General features: G+C 36.6%; 2 protein-coding genes across 2 annotated transcripts; both read left to right on the top strand.

Annotated features, from left to right (window-relative positions):
- Window positions 1–5627: 5627 nt before the first annotated feature.
- Window positions 5628–6320, top strand: LOC113344893. The gene has a single exon (XM_026588782.1). It carries the CDS (start codon window positions 5628–5630, stop codon window positions 6318–6320), a length of 693 nt encoding a protein of 230 aa, XP_026444567.1.
- An 8432-nt stretch (window positions 6321–14752) lies between these two features.
- LOC113345062 (xyloglucan galactosyltransferase KATAMARI1 homolog) lies at window positions 14753–16971 on the top strand. The gene has a single exon (XM_026588924.1). It carries the CDS (start codon window positions 15080–15082, stop codon window positions 16727–16729), a length of 1650 nt encoding a protein of 549 aa, XP_026444709.1. The 5' UTR covers window positions 14753–15079; the 3' UTR covers window positions 16730–16971.
- The last annotated feature ends 256 nt before the right edge of the window (window positions 16972–17227 follow it).

Genomic DNA, 17227 nt, shown 5'->3' with positions numbered 1-17227 from the left:
AGCTTTCCACATCTCCATGTTATGTTCATACATAATGCACCAACCCAACATCGTTTCGGGGTTAAATCCATTCCAATAAGAGTATGCGCATATCGGAGGAAATGGAAAATTGTCTTCTAACCGTAGGCCTACAAAATGGTTGTTATTAACCAACGCAATCACCACTCTCCTACGCCTAAGTTGCTCGACATATATGGTTGTTTTGGGAGTGTATGTGAAACTAGCACCTTTTGAGAAATAGTGAACCACACAGTTGAATGCGTCGGCAATTAAGTGCCCACATATCGGCATGCCCATCCAATGATCCCTTGTAGTTGGATTGCCCCCGTGGAGACGGATTTGATACCTAAGGAATTGCATGTTGAGGCTATCATCCCCATCGGACAACATTCTCTTGTAAAATTCCCGTTTTTCCTTTAGCTTCATCTTCATCCTTTGACGAATATAAGTGATTTCATTATCATCATATAGTTTGGCACCTTGAGTGAAAGGCCCTAGTTGTTGCTTGACAACGTGGAAACCACAATTACCATCCGGAGGGACATCATTGATGGATATGACGTAATATCTAATGTAAGGAGGTATCTCTTCAAAGTACCTTTTATCAACAAGAGGTGGTGTATCATCAATTGGAGCCTTTAGCTTCACTTGACTTGGTTCCGACGGAGTAGGTTGAGAGCGTAACATCGGTCCTTTTTTCTTCATATCCCTTTCACTTGACTCGCCCTTTTGAATAATATTCCTTCCTCTTTTCTTCGAATATTCTTGGTACTTCGCCGCGGTATGCTCATGCCCACAAGGATCTCTAGTAAAAGAGGTCATTTCACTTGCCTTTTTAGCCAACACCTTTGCATATTCTCTAACTTGTTTTTTTGTTTCTTTGGTTTTTGGCGTACCTTTTCCCTTGCCTTTATTCAGTTCTTGCACAATCTCCGAAGTGTGCGGAAAAATGATAGGCTGCATGTCATCCCAAAAGATTTGCCTTTCGAGTTTGTTCATGTTCCGGTATATTTCGATAAAAACTCTTCCATTTCATTTTCACCAAACTCTTCACAGACATCGCCCTTTGGAGGAGGGAAAAAAACTTAATTGTTGCCAATGTGGATCAATATCGCTTAAAGGGATTATACCATGTTCGTACTTAGCTATCATGTGGCGACAAGGGAGTCCCATGGACTTCATCATGCTGCAAACACACACCTCGTCCGGCTTGGTTCCCCATATGTCAATCAAATTCACCTCAACCATTAACCTCTTGATGCATGCATGTGAAACATTATAGTGGAGTCCCTTGAAAAATCGAAGGTCCGCCACTTTCTTGATGTTACCACCTTTGTCTACAGTCTTTTTGTACTTCATGATGCGGCTTTTTTGGAACTTCTCTTTAATTCTCTCAATATCGCGGTTAAAGTAACTCTCCATTGCGTTTAACACAACCACAAAATTATCGACACATCCAAAGAGATTTTCTTCAACCGGTGGTGAGCCGATTCTACCAAACTTGTCGCTTGATTCCCAAAGTGTTTATAGTTGTTGGTAAAAGCATAAACAAAGCGCTCTTTGTGCGGTTCCAACCATTGCTCCACCACATATGTTATTATATCCTCCGGATATTCGGGACTAGACTAATGTTATCTAAATTCAGCAAGATTAATATAATACTCTTCTTCGGTGAGAGACCAATTCAATGCCTCCCATTCCCCGAAGAAGGAAACCCATTTAGCATGATTGATGGTGTATTGTTTATCGAACGCCTCTTTTGTATCCGCTTGTTTATATTCCGGTAGCTTACTAATCTCTTCCAATACTATGCTCTTAGGTGGACAAAGTTGAGGCTTGCACCTATTCATCACATTGCACCATATATGAAATGTACAAAGCATGCTAATGGGAATAATTTCTCTATTGTATTCATCAATGCTACTTTGTTGTCCGTCACGATAACCCCGGGGATCTCATCATCTCGGTAGATCGCCTTCACTTGTTGTAACGCCCAAGTGTAACTTGGTTCTTGCTCATCCTTTAGAAAACAAAAAGCAATGGTAAACGGTGACTTCGTCGATGTACGACCAATAATATTCAACAATGGCATCTCGTATTTTTTTTTCTTGTAAGTGCAATCCATTATAAGAACTTCATGGAAGGATTGAGCCAATTGAACACTCTTCGGATGGTAAATGAAGAGATGGGTTATTTCTTCTCCCGGACCTACCTTCTTTTGAACCGCGTAGCCTTTCTCTTGAGCCAAAAAAACAGTTGTTGCATTCCTTGTCTATCCTTCCATTCATTCCTTTTAATTGTCTCAATTGCATTGTAAATGGTTTGCAAACCTGATACGTTATCCGGGTTATCTTCCTTTAATAAGCGAAGCATAACGGTAGGTGGAATACTCATTTTCCTATACTTAGCAGTTTTTTCCATTTCTTGAGGAGTGAGCCTTGCGACCATTACATGTCCTTCAAGATCTTCCGGACGAGGGTGGTTATGACGACCTACCACCTTATCCATAGCTAGAAACCATTTCGTCGTTAATTTGCTCTTGCTAAATAATAGCTTGAACGGGCATTTAATTTCTTTGAGCATGTTGTGTTCTTCCTCGTCGTCTTTCCTTTATACTCATAACGCTTCATCTTGTGACTAACATCGGGATCTCCACTTCTCTCACAAACCATTTCAAAACGAGTTTGGCTTTCTTTTCCATTCAAAACTAGGACGCAATTGTCTCTCTTAGCATGTTCTCTATCCCAATTCTTCGCATCAATAGGTAAGTAAAATACTAACTCATTAGCATAGTGATGAGGTGTATCTTCGAACAAAATACCAATCGGAGAAGGATGATCATGCATTGGTATAGGTTGGGATTCCATCTACAAGAAATGTAACAACATCAATGCAATCACAAATAAGTTCGGTTACATAATAATTTTATCGGGAAAACCGAACTCCCCGTTCGGCTGGTTAAGCAAGTTGCCAAGCAACCGAAAAAATAAAAGGAACATAGTTCGGTAACATGTAAATTTTATCGCAACAACCGAACTCTGTGTTCGGTTATTTTATATTTTATGTGGATAACCGAAATAGACACTGGAACTCAGATTTTTTTTGTTTGTTAAGTTCGGTTGGTTATGCTGTTAGGTTCAAGTTTGCGAAACAACCGAACTTATTAAACTTAGTTCGGTTTGATAGTTGGTACATGCAGTTTGCGAACCAACCGAACTTTATACACTTAGTTAAACTTTATTTGTACGTAAACTTCGGTTAGTTGCGAACCAACCGAACATAACGCTGCAAGTCAGAACTTCCATTAATATGGAGTTCGGTAACCTGCGTGTTTGAATCAAGCAACCGAACTACACCTTCAAATGAGTTCGGTTACTTAAACTACACCTTCAGAAAAGTTCGGTTACATTTTCTTCATATAATGTAACCAAACTGTTCAAAATACGGTTCAAAAGTTTACATTTTTGGGGAAGTTTTTACCAATTCAACATACATTATCTAAGTTTGGAGCATACCTGGACACCCAAATACTCTTCCTCTAGTTGTGGTTGATAAAATCCATCATTTTCATCTTGAGTTTGATTTTCAGGAAGAATACAATCACCATCTAAGAAATAACTCAAATCCGGATCATTTTGAAGATTAACAAATATTTTAGGAGAGGATGGAGATGAAGAATCAAATGAGTTTTCATCACTTGAATACTCAAACTTAGTGAATTGGATTTTTTTTTTATTTTCCATGTGTTTCTCCTTCATCTTCTCTAACTTTACTCTCTCAATAATTCTACTCATCTAATAAAAAAACCATCTTTTAATTTAATCTCACTAATTATTTTTAACAAAATTATTTCACTAATTATTTCACTAATCATAACCTAAAATTAAATATGGCGGTAGTATTAAATAAATATCTAGATATGGGGTGACCTAGGTTTACTTCTAATGTTTTTACCCAAAATAAAACCAGGTTCCCCCAAAAAAACAATGATCCCCCAAAAATCCGCCTTTTTGTATAAATACATTTGATCCACTATATATGTTGATGTAATACGGAACCTTTATTGTTTTGTAGTTAAAGAGAAAGGGTACTACACTGTTTCATTTTTTTTTAGAAATCTACCAATGATTCCGAAACTGCATGCTCACCATTTACAACCGGAAGTACTGGGGTTCCAAATGCTAACGACGAAGCAATAAACTCTCCGACAAGAAGTATTGAGATTCCATGTACTGAGGTTCCATGTACCGAGATTCCAATTTCTCACAACCAAGAGCCAAATTATACAAGAAGAATTATCAGTACAATTATCAATACTATCAGCGGTTTGGGTTTTCAACGTGATCCAGGATTACGTCCTCAAATATGGGAATATAATGTTAACCAACGAGAAGAAGTTAGACGAGAATATATTTCAGCCGGTCCATATCAACCTAAGCTTTCAACATACCCGCTATCCGGAGAACTTGGTAACCAACGTCCTTTCTTATATTCATGGTTTAGTTTATTTTCATCATGGTTAGAATACTCTCCTCGCAAGGACGCGACGTTTTATCTACCTTGATATCTATTTACTAAACCGTCAAAGAATGATTTTACTATAAATGGTTTCAGAAACTGTAAGAAAGTTAATGATGGAGATAGATGCACATTCTTAAAATAGATGCAACAAAATTCATGGGGACGAAGTGATTGCATTAGAGGACTTGAAGAATCCTTCTCAACATATAGAAAGAGTAGTTGAGAGTTATACTTCACAACAAATTGCTGAAAATAGGTTGAGACTCAAAACCTCGATTGATGCAGTTCTCTGGATTACATTTAAAGGTTATGCATTAAAAGGTCGAGATGAAAGTCAAGGATCATTGAACCGTGGTAGTTTTCTTGAAATGATTGATATATTAGCTTCTTATAATAAAGATGTTGAAGCTGTATTAGATAAAGCTCCAAAAAAGGCTACTTACACTTCTCCGCAGATTCAGAAAGAGATTCTACATGTCATTGCGACAAAGGTCAAAAAAGAAATTCGTGAAGAGATCGGTGATAGAAATTTTTTTATTATCGTTGATGAAGCTAGTGATGAATCCAAAAAAGAGCAAATGGAAATAGTGCTTAGGTTCGTTGACAAGAAAGGGTTGATACAAGAGCGATTTTTTGGACTTGTTCATGTTTCAGATACAACCGCATTGACCTTAAAACAAGAGATATATTCAGTTTTAACTGAACATGGTCTAGATGTTCAAAATATTCGAGGACAAGGATATGATGGAGCAAGTAATAATAGAGGTGAGCGGCATGGTTTGAAAGCTCTGATTATGAAAGATTGTCCGTATGCTTATTATATTCATTGTTTAGCACATAGATTACAATTGGCATTGGTAGCTGCAGCAAAGGAATTTATACCGGTTGATCAATTTTTCATCAAACTAAATATGATTATTAATATTGTTGGTGCTTCTTGTAAGCGCAAGGATGAATTAATGATTGATCAAGCTGCTAATATTGAATATATGATATCTATCGATGAAGTTGAGACAGGAAGCGGTTGAAATCAGATAGGAAATTTACAGAGGCCTGCGGATACTCGGTGATGTTCTCATTTTAGATCAGTTTCTAGCTTGATTGATATGTTCAGTTCAACTTGTCAAGTTTTGCATAACGTTATTCAAGATGGTACTAAAGCTTCACAGCGATCACTAGCGTATGGGGCTTATGAAAACATGACTACTTTTGAGTTTGTGTTCATCCTGCATCTCATGAAGAAAACCATGGAGATCACCGACTTACTCTCCCAGGCTTTGCAATACCAATCTCAGGTCATTGTAAATGCTATGGAACTTGTTTCATCAACAAAAGCATTGCTTCAAAATTTGAGAGATGATGGTCCAGATGACTTAATCAGTGAGGTACGTGCATTTTGTGCTACTAGAAATATAGATGTTCCTAATTTCAATTCTAATTATGTTCTATTAATAAGAGGATTAGGAGCTCGTCATCATTCGAGTACTTTTACGATTATGGAACACTATTGTGTGGATATCTTTAATGCTGCTATAGATGCTCAGTTATCAGAACTGAATAGCAGGTTCAACGAAGAAACGATGGAATTACTTATCCTTAGTTCAGCTTTGGATCCTCGTGAAGGGCAAAAGTCATTTAGAGTTGATGATATTTGCAGATTGGTCGATAAGTTTTATCCAAAGGATTTCACGGAACAAGAGAAATTACACTTGAAGATACAACTTCGCCATTATGAGCGTAGTGTTGTCTCTTCTGAAGAGTTCAAGAATTTGAGGAATGTATATAGTTTGTGTGAATAGTTGATGATGAATGGAAAATCAAATACATATTCTCTTATACATAGAGTGATAGAACTTGTGCTTACCCTACCAGTTTCTACTGCAACAACAGAGAGGTTTTTTTCAGCAATGAAGATTATCAAAACTAGACTTCGTAGTGAAATGAGTGATGAATTCTTTGGAGACTCTTTGGTTGTGTATATCGAAAAAGAAATTGCTAAGAAGTTTAGCATTCATTCCATTATTGATGATTTTCGAGATTTAAAAGAACATCGTGTAATATTTTGATAATTATCAAGTTAAATATCTTTGGTTTTACAAATTTTTTTAATGGTTCGTGTAAAAATATTTAACTTCGCCCCCCTTGTTTGAAAATCCTGGCTCCGTCCCTGAGTCAGGATGAATCCAGTTTCATCCTTGCTATTTTTTTGGTGTTCATTTCATCCATACTAATTTTTTACTCGTCCATTTAAACCATGCTTTAAATTTTTTTGGACAAATAACTCATTTTCCGAAAAAAGAAGGCACAATCGTTAATACTACCAATTCTTATAAAAGAGCTACTTTTGCATTTTCAATTTGGCTTATTTTTAGGTTAAAATGAAAAGACGATAGTACCCATTTATAGAAACGAATGTAGCCTACACAAAATAGTAATCTTAGGACATTTGAGTTTCCTTCCACGGAAAGAAACCTATCCGAATTGCCAGAAAGTACCCCACTTCAACCCTTTTCATCACATTACAATTCTGCCTAACAAGACAGTAATATAGCTGAATATGGTGTTATTTCGAGTGACATGTTTGTTCGCAGTAATTGCGTACTAACAAATGGCACATTCATGAGATTGAAAAAACTGCAGCTATCACCAGTACTCATGTTCTATTACATGGATAAATTGAGCATTATGAATGCGTTGATTAGTTTGCCAAATCTAGATCGCAAATCCCTTTGTATATCGGATGTATTTCTATGAGTTAATTGATGTTGCATGCGAAGGTTTGAAGGGTTGAGACGTGGGAGGAAATTGAAAGATTATACCTTATCATCATAAATTAAAGTCAATTATTTATTGAAAAACCCATTAATTCAACCATATAAGAAACTTGGTACATACGAATGTTAAGACCCCTCTAAATCAGAGGAATAATAACCACTCTTCGAATTATATTCCAAGTTTCCAACTACACTGTGACTGTCTCGATTCTTTAAAAACATGTGCTCTAAAAAATAAGTGAATTGGGTCCAAACTTATATAGCTCAATGTAGAGGTGTAAAACGTGCCGGCCCGGCATAGTCCGACACACATGAAGTCACGTGCTTCACGTGCCATGTGCTGTGCTGTGCCAACGATTTAAACATGTTGTGCCGTGTTGTGCTTTACTAGTCAAAAGCTAAGCACAACAAAACCCACGGACACAACACACGAATAAACGTGCTGTGCCGTGCTGGCGCACGTGTTATAAACAATTTGAAATCACTTAATGTTATACATTAAGTCGGACATTATCACGAGAATCTAAATAGAAAACATATCATTTAAAATTATTTTATAAATTATTTCAAGTAAAATTAACAAGTTTATTCAATAAGAAGAAATAACCCATCACATATAGAATTGGATTATTGTCACGTGTATTAATGTTCTATTCAAATATAGGTAACGCCGACACATTATAACAACGATATTGAAATATATTTTCCAAATATTTAGGTATTATATGTGTGGTTATAAAAATAAGTCAGTATAAAATGTCAAAAACTAGCTAGAATAGTGACTCTTTTGAGAAATATACACAAAATGTGATGTATTATGCCTTGTTATATGGTGTACTTGTGCATGCTATGACGTGCTTTCCTAACATGTTGTGCTGTGCTGGGACACGTGTTTATCCGTGTCGCATGCTGTGCTGTGTTACTGTGCCGATTAGGCTAACCCAGCACAGCCCACGAAATTAATGTGTTGTGCCGTGCTGGGATAAATCACATGCTGGGCTGGACTGGACTGTGCTCGTGCTGGCACAACTCAATTTACACCTCTAGCTCAATGGTTTTCCCATAAACTCCAGTAAGGAGGAAGTTAGGGTTCAATCCCCACTGCAAAGCTTTGTAATAGGGTACTTGTAAGGGTGCACAGGAACCGAGCCGGACCGACGGACCGAACCGGAACCGGTGGAACCGTACCTGGTTTTGGACCGAACCGAGGTACAAGGTACAGGTATCGGTCCCAAAAATAGGAACCGAGGTCTGGGAGGTACAGGTACACGGTCCAATACAAGTACCGTGCCGTACCGGACCGAAAGTCCCGAATTATATAAACCGTTAGATTTGGGGGATAAGGATCAGTATTAGCCGTTAGATTAAAGGGGATATATAAACTAAGGGTTAGCCGGTTAGGGTTTCAGTTTCCTACTTCCCTTTCTTTCTTCTTCTGTTCTTCGCCTCTGGCGATTCTGAAAGTTGACAGATGAAATTAAATTATGAGATCGTGAGGGTTGAGCAGAGATCAAGGCATATTTGAGGATGAAGATTAGTGTTTCTTATTCGGGAGTTTGATTTGAGAAATTGAAGGGTTAGGGTTCATGTGTTCTTCCCCAACTTGAGATAAGGGTTTGAGAAGAATTGTTAACGATATCGAGTATCTGTTGCACGCAGAATCAATGGGTTGTTGTTTAAATTGATGTACAGAAGCTGTTGATGTTAGGTTGAAGAGTTAGGGTTTCACAAGAGGAACTCAAATGAGATTTAGAAGTTGAATTTAAGGTTCTACATGGATTATTAGAGACTGGGTTTGGTCGAATTGAAGAGTTTGAATGCATGTTATAAACTTGAATTGGAAATTCAGATTTTCAGAGGATTCTAACGCTTGGGTAAGATTCCTTTTTCGATTAAGTTTAGTATTTTCGTTTCAATTGGTAGATTATTGATTATCTTGAGTGTATATGAATGTATGTGAATCTGTGAGTTATAGTTAAGATAGTTGTTTGGTATAACTGGCTCTAGTTGTCAGAGTTGGAGATGATTGAATTGGTTAAGTGTTTGAAAAGTTGAATTGCATTAGGTTTAGTGATTTATTGGATTGCTGGAGGTAATGAAATTGTTGAGCTGAGTTGTAGTTCGGGAAGAAGAGGAGTTGAGCATGCAGCTGAACTTTAGTTCCAGGGATGGTGGTGCAGATTATGTGAATGGAGCTGTAATTTCTTAGAGTTGCAGTGAGGTTTAGATTAATGGAATAAACTAGTGTTGGGATGATGTTGTTAGTGATGCAGAAATGGAGATAGTGGGATAAAATAGTTAAGCTGAAGCTACAGGTGGAGTTGTAAGTTGATGAAGGTGATGGCTTGGGTATCTTTGGAGTGAAATGGTGATGAACTGATGAAGTGTTACATGTTTGAGTAATGGAGTTTTAGGTGGTGCAGGTTTGATTAAATCCAGAGTTTTAATGACAATGATGTCGCTGCTGGAAAAGTACCGACCGGTACCGGTCCCATACCGAAACCGTACATGTACCGAATGGTACCGGAACCGAGGTACACGGTACCGATCCAAAATCTGGGAACCGACCTCTGGGAGGTACAGGTACTCGGCCTCGGCGAGAACCGAGCCGAACCGTACCGTGTGCACCCTTAGGTACTTGTATTGTTGGTTTCTGGCTTTGGTATATCAATAAAAAATACGGGTGATTTGTAAATGTCTTGTATCTAATGATGCAAATTTCTTCCTAAAAGAAAGTGACCTATGAAGATCGTCACAGGAAAAATTAATGATAGAGACTCCGATAAGGATTGCGTTGCCGGAAATCACAAAGGTGAGATTTCGCTGTTCGCGAGCATCACTGTTGATCTGATAATTCAACCCAATAACCAAGAATCGTCATTAAAACGAAGATAAATCTCTGGAAAAAAATAAAACCACCATAAGAAAGAAAAATATAATAAAGAAATCAATTCTAATCCGGCGCGAAACAGACCGGATTTGGCAGAGAAAAGATGTTGGCGATCCTCGTTAAAGAAGAAGGATGAGTGAGATAGACAGAGGAGGGAGGCAACATGCCAATATAAATAACACGTTACATTTCTGTTGCGCCTAATAAGAAAATGAAATAGGTAAATATGTTGTTATGTTAAATGTTTTTATTTTTCAGAGCGTTTAACAATATTGCATGTTAGCAAATGGAGACTTCATGAACATGATTTTTTTTTTAACAACACTTGTTCTCTTTCATGTAAATTGAGCATTTTGATGAATGTAAGAATTAGTTACCCAAGATAGATCGCAAATGCCCCGTTAATATAGATCAAAAGTATCACTACGAGTCAGATAAATAAATTTAAAGGTTTGAGATGATGGAGGAAACTAAAAGATTACTCTCAATGTATGGATGCAAAAATTTATCTTAATTGAGTCATCTCCTTGGAGGTCCGAAGACCTCTCATATTATCTAGCAACTCAAAGTGACAACCAGCTGGAACTGTGCAAAAGGAAAGCCAGATATTATTTTACGTTGTGCTTTCTTTTCTTGCTAACCAATGCGACATTTTATCATTTGGTTTTCTAAAAACACAAGGAAGTTTGAATCCAATTGTTTTTTAGACATATTTGGATGCTTCTACCTGGCTACCTTGGTTTCCCTTGTCATGCTCAAAATTTTTGCTGGTGTGTTGTATCATAAATTTTGCCGGCATGACCGAATTTACTGCGCTCTAGTACTACAAATGGCTAGTGATGGTCAGCTAATAAGCCGACTACTTGATAAAGGAAACCAACTCATACATAAAATTAGCTTTTATTTGATTCAAATTACCACAATGCAGCAATAAGTATCGTGCTTTAACATTTTTAAATCATATCTTAGACTGTGACTAACAAGAAGTGTATTTGCTTTAACAAATGCAGCACTCATGATAATGAGAAAACTAACTAGTCATGTTGTTATAATTTTACATATAAATTCAGCATTGTGGATAATATATGCACATATTAGTTACCAAAGTTAGGTGGGAAATGCTCGTTTATAAATCTGATGAGGTGCCACCTCAATGTTAACGATGTTGGATGCGAAAGTTTGTAGGGTTGCGATGTGGGAGGAAACTAAAGAGTTATAATATATGCATTCCTGCAAAAATTGGTTTCAATGGTTTCTATCATCTTTTGGTTTTGCAGATGGAAGAATTTCAGATTTTATATGACATCAATGTTAAGATTAGTGTTTTAAGAAAAATTCAACTCACAGCGGGTGAGACAAAGAAAATAGGCGGAGTAATATGATGTAAATTAAAAGAGAGAAAGAAAAGTGTTGGTCGAATTCCTAAAGAATTAATCTCGACCATTTGTCACCCAACTTTGGTAATAACTAATACATGCATATACTATCCATGATGCTCAATTTATAAGAAGTTTTGCATAAATGATCAAGCTTCTTATAAAATGGTCCAGATTAATTATGTGTAAATCTAGTTTTCTTTCGGAAACAAAAATTCATCGGTACAAGTTGTGACTCATGAACTCCTTCTAACCATTGGTTTTAATTATTCGGACCCTCACTAGATAAAGACACTAACAAATTGCCAATTTGCGATATAAAAACGTTTCTGAAGCGTGGTCACTGATGGCTACAAGTATAAGGTTCTCGGCATTATTATTGTAAACAATTTCATCTACTCTTTAGTACAACAAACATTGAAAGTGAAGGCCAATGTGCAAACAATGTGACCAACCATAGGCCCAATCCCAGTCATATCAAATGTATAAAAACAAAAAATTTATTCCACAAAATATGGCGAGGACCGCGATGGTGCTAGCATAACTGTTCACAAAATTAGCTATTACTTGAGTCAAACTGCAACTTTCCAATGAGTACCCTTACTTAACTTTAACATATTTCTCACATTTAAATTGTGACTAAGAGCTTCTACGATGAAATCTGGATCTCTAAAAAAATTACTGCCACCTAGGATTTTAGATACTCTAGGATAAAAAATTCTCTGCAATGGTGGTTGGATCGCAAAAAAATAGCATGAGTTGTCAGTTTGAGTTTCGACGAGAGTATCTAAATTTATATACTCCAATCCATACCTTCGTCATATATTTTTTTTTGTTCAAAATTATTTAGGCCCACATTTTAGATTAAGTAACCTATAACTAAATGACACTTGTATTAAAATATACTCCCTCTATTTCAAAAAAAACAGTCCGGTTTGACTTTGTCAAGATATTAAGGAGGTTATAGTAGTTTACATTCCTACCCTTAATTACTTGCCTAATTTATTTTAATAAATAAGTTAGTAATAAAAACGATCAATAATTGTATTGGGAATGTAAATAGGAAAAAAAAAAGAAACTAAAACATATCGATTTATAGAAACAATATAAATAAAGATTGTATACTTAAGGAGTATAACCTTAATAAAGAATTTAATTTGAAACCATACCTATATTGTCTTCAAAAAGTATTAAGGATATATTTCTTTTCCTTAATTAGGTTAATTATACAAATTTCATTAATATTCTAGATTGGGTCCCACTAGAATAGAATTTATGAATATAAAAAACTTAATGGTATGTTAGAGAGTTCATTGAAAAAATATGACTATAAACAGAAGCTGGACACATTTTTGAAACAGACCAAAATGGAATAGAGGACGGTCTTTCTGAAACAGATGGAGTATATATCTACCATTGAAGATGCTTATTTAGATGGGATTCTATTTATAAATAATGTTTATTAAAAACCTAATTTTAGGTTTCCACATAGGATATATACCGAGACACCATTTGAGATGCTCTAAGAACATCTACAATGGAGTACGAGTATTTATCATACGTAGAGACCTAAAAAAAGGTATTCAATAAATAGAATCTAAATATAAATTTTGTTTTGATAAGCATCTCCAGTGCTAGTTGTATCCATATATATTTTGATATACTTGTCGCTTATTTATAGAAAAATAATTCACAAAACCTAAAAAATAATTAAAATAATAACAAATTGATGACGTGGGTATGGATGGGAGTCCCCAAAAACCCATACTCTCCTCCAAATTCAAACTTCCACGTTATATTAAATTTTGATTATACAACCACTACTAGAGAGTTTTTTTTTTCAAGAGTTTTAAAACCCTAAGTGGCATTTATATTCTTTAAAACCGATACTCTATTGGAGATGCTCTAACAAGAATCTAATGTAGCTTGACATATTGTTATGTTCAGTTTTTTATTTGTTAGAAGTATTTGCGTGCGAGCAAATAGGATATTCATGAAAATGAAAAAACTAACAAGTCATGTTGCTCTCTTCCATATAAACGGAGCATTTTGAATAGTGATATTAGTTACCCAAACTAGATTGTAAACGCCTGTTGATATTAGAGGTTGGGTTTCGGATGACCAAAGTTTGAAGGGTGTGTAACATTGGCAATATAGGATAATTAAGAACTTACTTTGGACTCTACCAATCCATTGGTAACGTGTGTTCCTTCTTAAAAGGATTTTGTACGCCCCAAATAAATTGTTAGAGCTAGCATTATGGCTGGCCTCATCCCTTCCCTATCCCTCAAATGTAGGGAAGGGATGGCACATGAAAGACAATCTTGTTATGGTGCCTTCTCATCCCTTCCCAACATGAGGCGCGTATTCAATACCTGTATGAATAGTGCCAAACGGGTACTCAGTACGCGTATTTTTTTTTCGTTTTTTCATGGGAAATTATTTATCTAGGTAAAAAAATATTTTAGAGTAAAAAGAAATATATCTAATAGATAAAAAAACGAGTTTTAGTAAAAAAAAGAATGAAAAAGAGAAATTTTAAGGTAAAAGTTTTAAAACCAGAAAGAAAATACGAGTACTCAGTACGCGTAAAGCGTAAAATAATACCGATACTGAGTACCCATATGATTTCCCTTCCCTACAAGGGTGATCAGATCTGATCAGCCCTGTAGGAATACATCAACCATCCCTTCCCTATACAAAATTTGGGAGACCATAATAAACGGTTTTTTTGGGTTTCGAGGAATGGAGAGGGATAGGAAGGAATAACCCTCTCCACAGTGCTAGCTCTCATACACTGTTAGCATCAATGCTCAAGTGTGGTCGGTGATGGCTATATAAAGCAATAAGGTCCTTGGTTGGTTGGTGCATCATCATTCCATAATAACCTCCCCTACTTTTATTATACACATTGAAAATGAAGGGCCAAAGTACAAACAATGTGACCAACCATGGCCCCAATTCCGGCCCAATCAAATGCAAAAAAACTAAAAATATCTCCTTTATCTTTTTCTTCTTCTTTTTTGTCGCTTTATTCCACAAAATATGGCAATCACAGCATAAAGAAGGATAGTCATTAGTCTAAATTGGATACTAATAAAAACCATTCCGAATACGCACTCCATTTAATATCACACGCATACCCACAGTAATAATATATTCATATGCAGCCCCCCACATGCCATATCTTTACTGGTTGGTCAATACATTTTCCTGACACTAAATTCTGGATTTTATTTTGTGACATTACCATATGAATTTGTTGCTACAATTAAGAAGATTCTTCCATAATACCTCTCCAAGATCTCATTGTTTTCAGGAATCTTGATGCATTCATTTTCTTACCAAAACAAAACAGGAAAAGAAACAGAATTCATATTAGTTGTCTTTTCTCCATTAAAATCAAGAAAATGTCTGTTCTTTCTTGCTGTACATATAGACAGAGATAGAACTTCCATGGATCTTTGATCAAGGAGAAATTACAAGGAATTTTCTCAGGGAGGAGAAAAGGGCCGGAGATGGAGAAATCAAATGGAACGTGTCGGCCTCAATCCTGGTTTGTTATTTTCGTTTCATTTGGTTTATGGTTCGTTTTGTTTTATTTCAATTCTGAAGCTTTTATTAGTAGTAAGAACAAGGTTCAATCTGTAATGGCTGATTACGTATACGGGATTACTTATCCCCAATCGATTAATCCGGTTGAGAATGTCACCGACACTGATGAATCCACCGTAGATAACAATAGCGTAGATGAACCAGTTGAAATCGATGAACCCAGAAATGAAGATCCAATTGCGAAAAATGGGAATGAAACGGATGATCTGACGGATTTGGTAAAGGAAATTGAGGCCGATTCTGGACCCGATCCTTCGTGTTCTGGTAAGTACATATATGTGCATGATTTGCCGCCTGAATTCAATGAAGATCTGATCAAGGAATGTCGAACGCTTAATAAGTGGATCGAAATGTGTCAATATATGGTGAATGCCGGACTTGGTCCAAGAATTGGGAATTCCCAGGGTGTTTTTTCGACAAAGGGTTGGTTTTCTACGAATCAATTCATGTTGGAAGTCATATTTCATAACAGGATGAAGCAGTACAAGTGTTTGACAACCGATTCTTCGATAGCTTCTGCGGTGTTTGTGCCGTTTTATGCAGGTTTTGAAGTTGCTCGTTATCTGTGGGATACTGATGTGCCGACCCGAGATGCTTCTAGTCTTGCTTTAGTGAAATGGCTCACTTCGAAACCCGAATGGAAGGTTTTAGGAGGGAGAGATCATTTCATGGTGGCTGGTCGGATTACATGGGATTTCAGAAGGTTAACAGAAAAAGATGAAGATTGGGGTAATAAACTGATGGTTTTACCTGAAGTTAGGAACATGTCGACCTTAACAATCGAAGCTAGCCCGTGGCATCGGAATGATTTTGGAGTACCGTATCCGACTTACTTCCATCCTTCATCGGATAGTGAGGTTTTTCAGTGGCAAAGCAGGATGAGGAGACAAAGAAAGCGTTTCTTGTTTTCGTTTGTGGGCGCACCAAGAAACAGCACTAAATTGATTCGGAATCAGCTCATTGACCAGTGCCTGGCATCAAAGAAATGCAAGTTACTAGACTGCAACAAAGAAAACAAGAAATCCTGCGACCAACCAAGTAAAGTGATGAAAGTGTTTCAAAACTCAGTTTTCTGTCTAGAGCCTCCAGGAGATTCGCCAACTCGAAGGTCCTCTTTTGATGCAGTACTGGCTGGGTGTATACCAGTATTTTTCCATCCAGGGTCTGCATACACTCAGTACACATGGTTCTTACCGCGAGACTATAAGAAGTATTCAGTTTACATACCAGAAGACCAAGTAAGAGACGGGAAGGTAAACATAGAATCGGTTCTACAACGTTACTCAAGAGATCAAGTTCGCCGGATGAAGGAAGAGGTCATTAAGTTGATACCAAGGGTGATATATGCAGACCCAAGGTCTAAATTAGAGACAGTTGAAGATGCATTCGATATAGCCATTGAGGGAGTACTTGAGAGGGTGGAGAAAACGAGAATTGATTTAAGAGAAGGGCGAAATCCTGATGAGCCTCCTTACCTGGAGACAAACACATGGAAGTACAATTTGTTCAAGACTGAAGAGAAACATGAATGGGATCGTTTTTTTTATGAATGATCCAGAGTTTCGTCGAGCTCTTTACACTTATGAAATCAAAGGAAAGTCGAACAGGTCACGAAATAGATAAATAGTCATACACAGGATTAGAGCAAGCAAAGTTGTCTCACATTTTAATACTTCATTCATATATACAAAATTTTGCAATTCTGGTTTCAACTTTATACATGACTTCAAAATGTTTCAGTCGAAGTTATCTGTAAATATGAATATGGTTCTATGAATGTGAATATTTGCTGCTATCTGCTTCGTCTCGTGCATCTAGCATTATGTGACTGCAATGTCATTGAAATTCAGATTCGTTGACAGAAGAAAATGTACCCTCGTATTGTAGCTGAGAACAAAGTCATGTGTATAATTGAAGTTCAAAGAAAAAGTAAAAATCGGTGTTGTTGCATCATCCCACTCGTCTTCTCTAATATTCGCTAGACATGACCAGTGTCATGCACATGGCTATTAAAGCCGATTACAGACGTTGTGTGGATATGGATCTCCTCC

Source organism: Papaver somniferum, unplaced genomic scaffold (genome assembly GCF_003573695.1).
Source record: "Papaver somniferum cultivar HN1 unplaced genomic scaffold, ASM357369v1 unplaced-scaffold_80, whole genome shotgun sequence".
In the NCBI taxonomy this organism is placed as follows: Eukaryota; Viridiplantae; Streptophyta; class Magnoliopsida; order Ranunculales; family Papaveraceae; genus Papaver; species Papaver somniferum.
Note: the sequence above shows the minus strand (reverse complement) of the source record. Positions and strands in the feature narration are given on the sequence as shown.

Bases quoted from the DNA above. Each gene is read 5' to 3' on its own strand.
- LOC113344893 (XM_026588782.1), top strand. From the start codon at position 5,628: ATGTTCAGTTCAACTTGTCAAGTTTTGCATAACGTTATTCAAGATGGT.
- LOC113345062 (XM_026588924.1), top strand. From the start codon at position 15,080: ATGGAGAAATCAAATGGAACGTGTCGGCCTCAATCCTGGTTTGTTATT.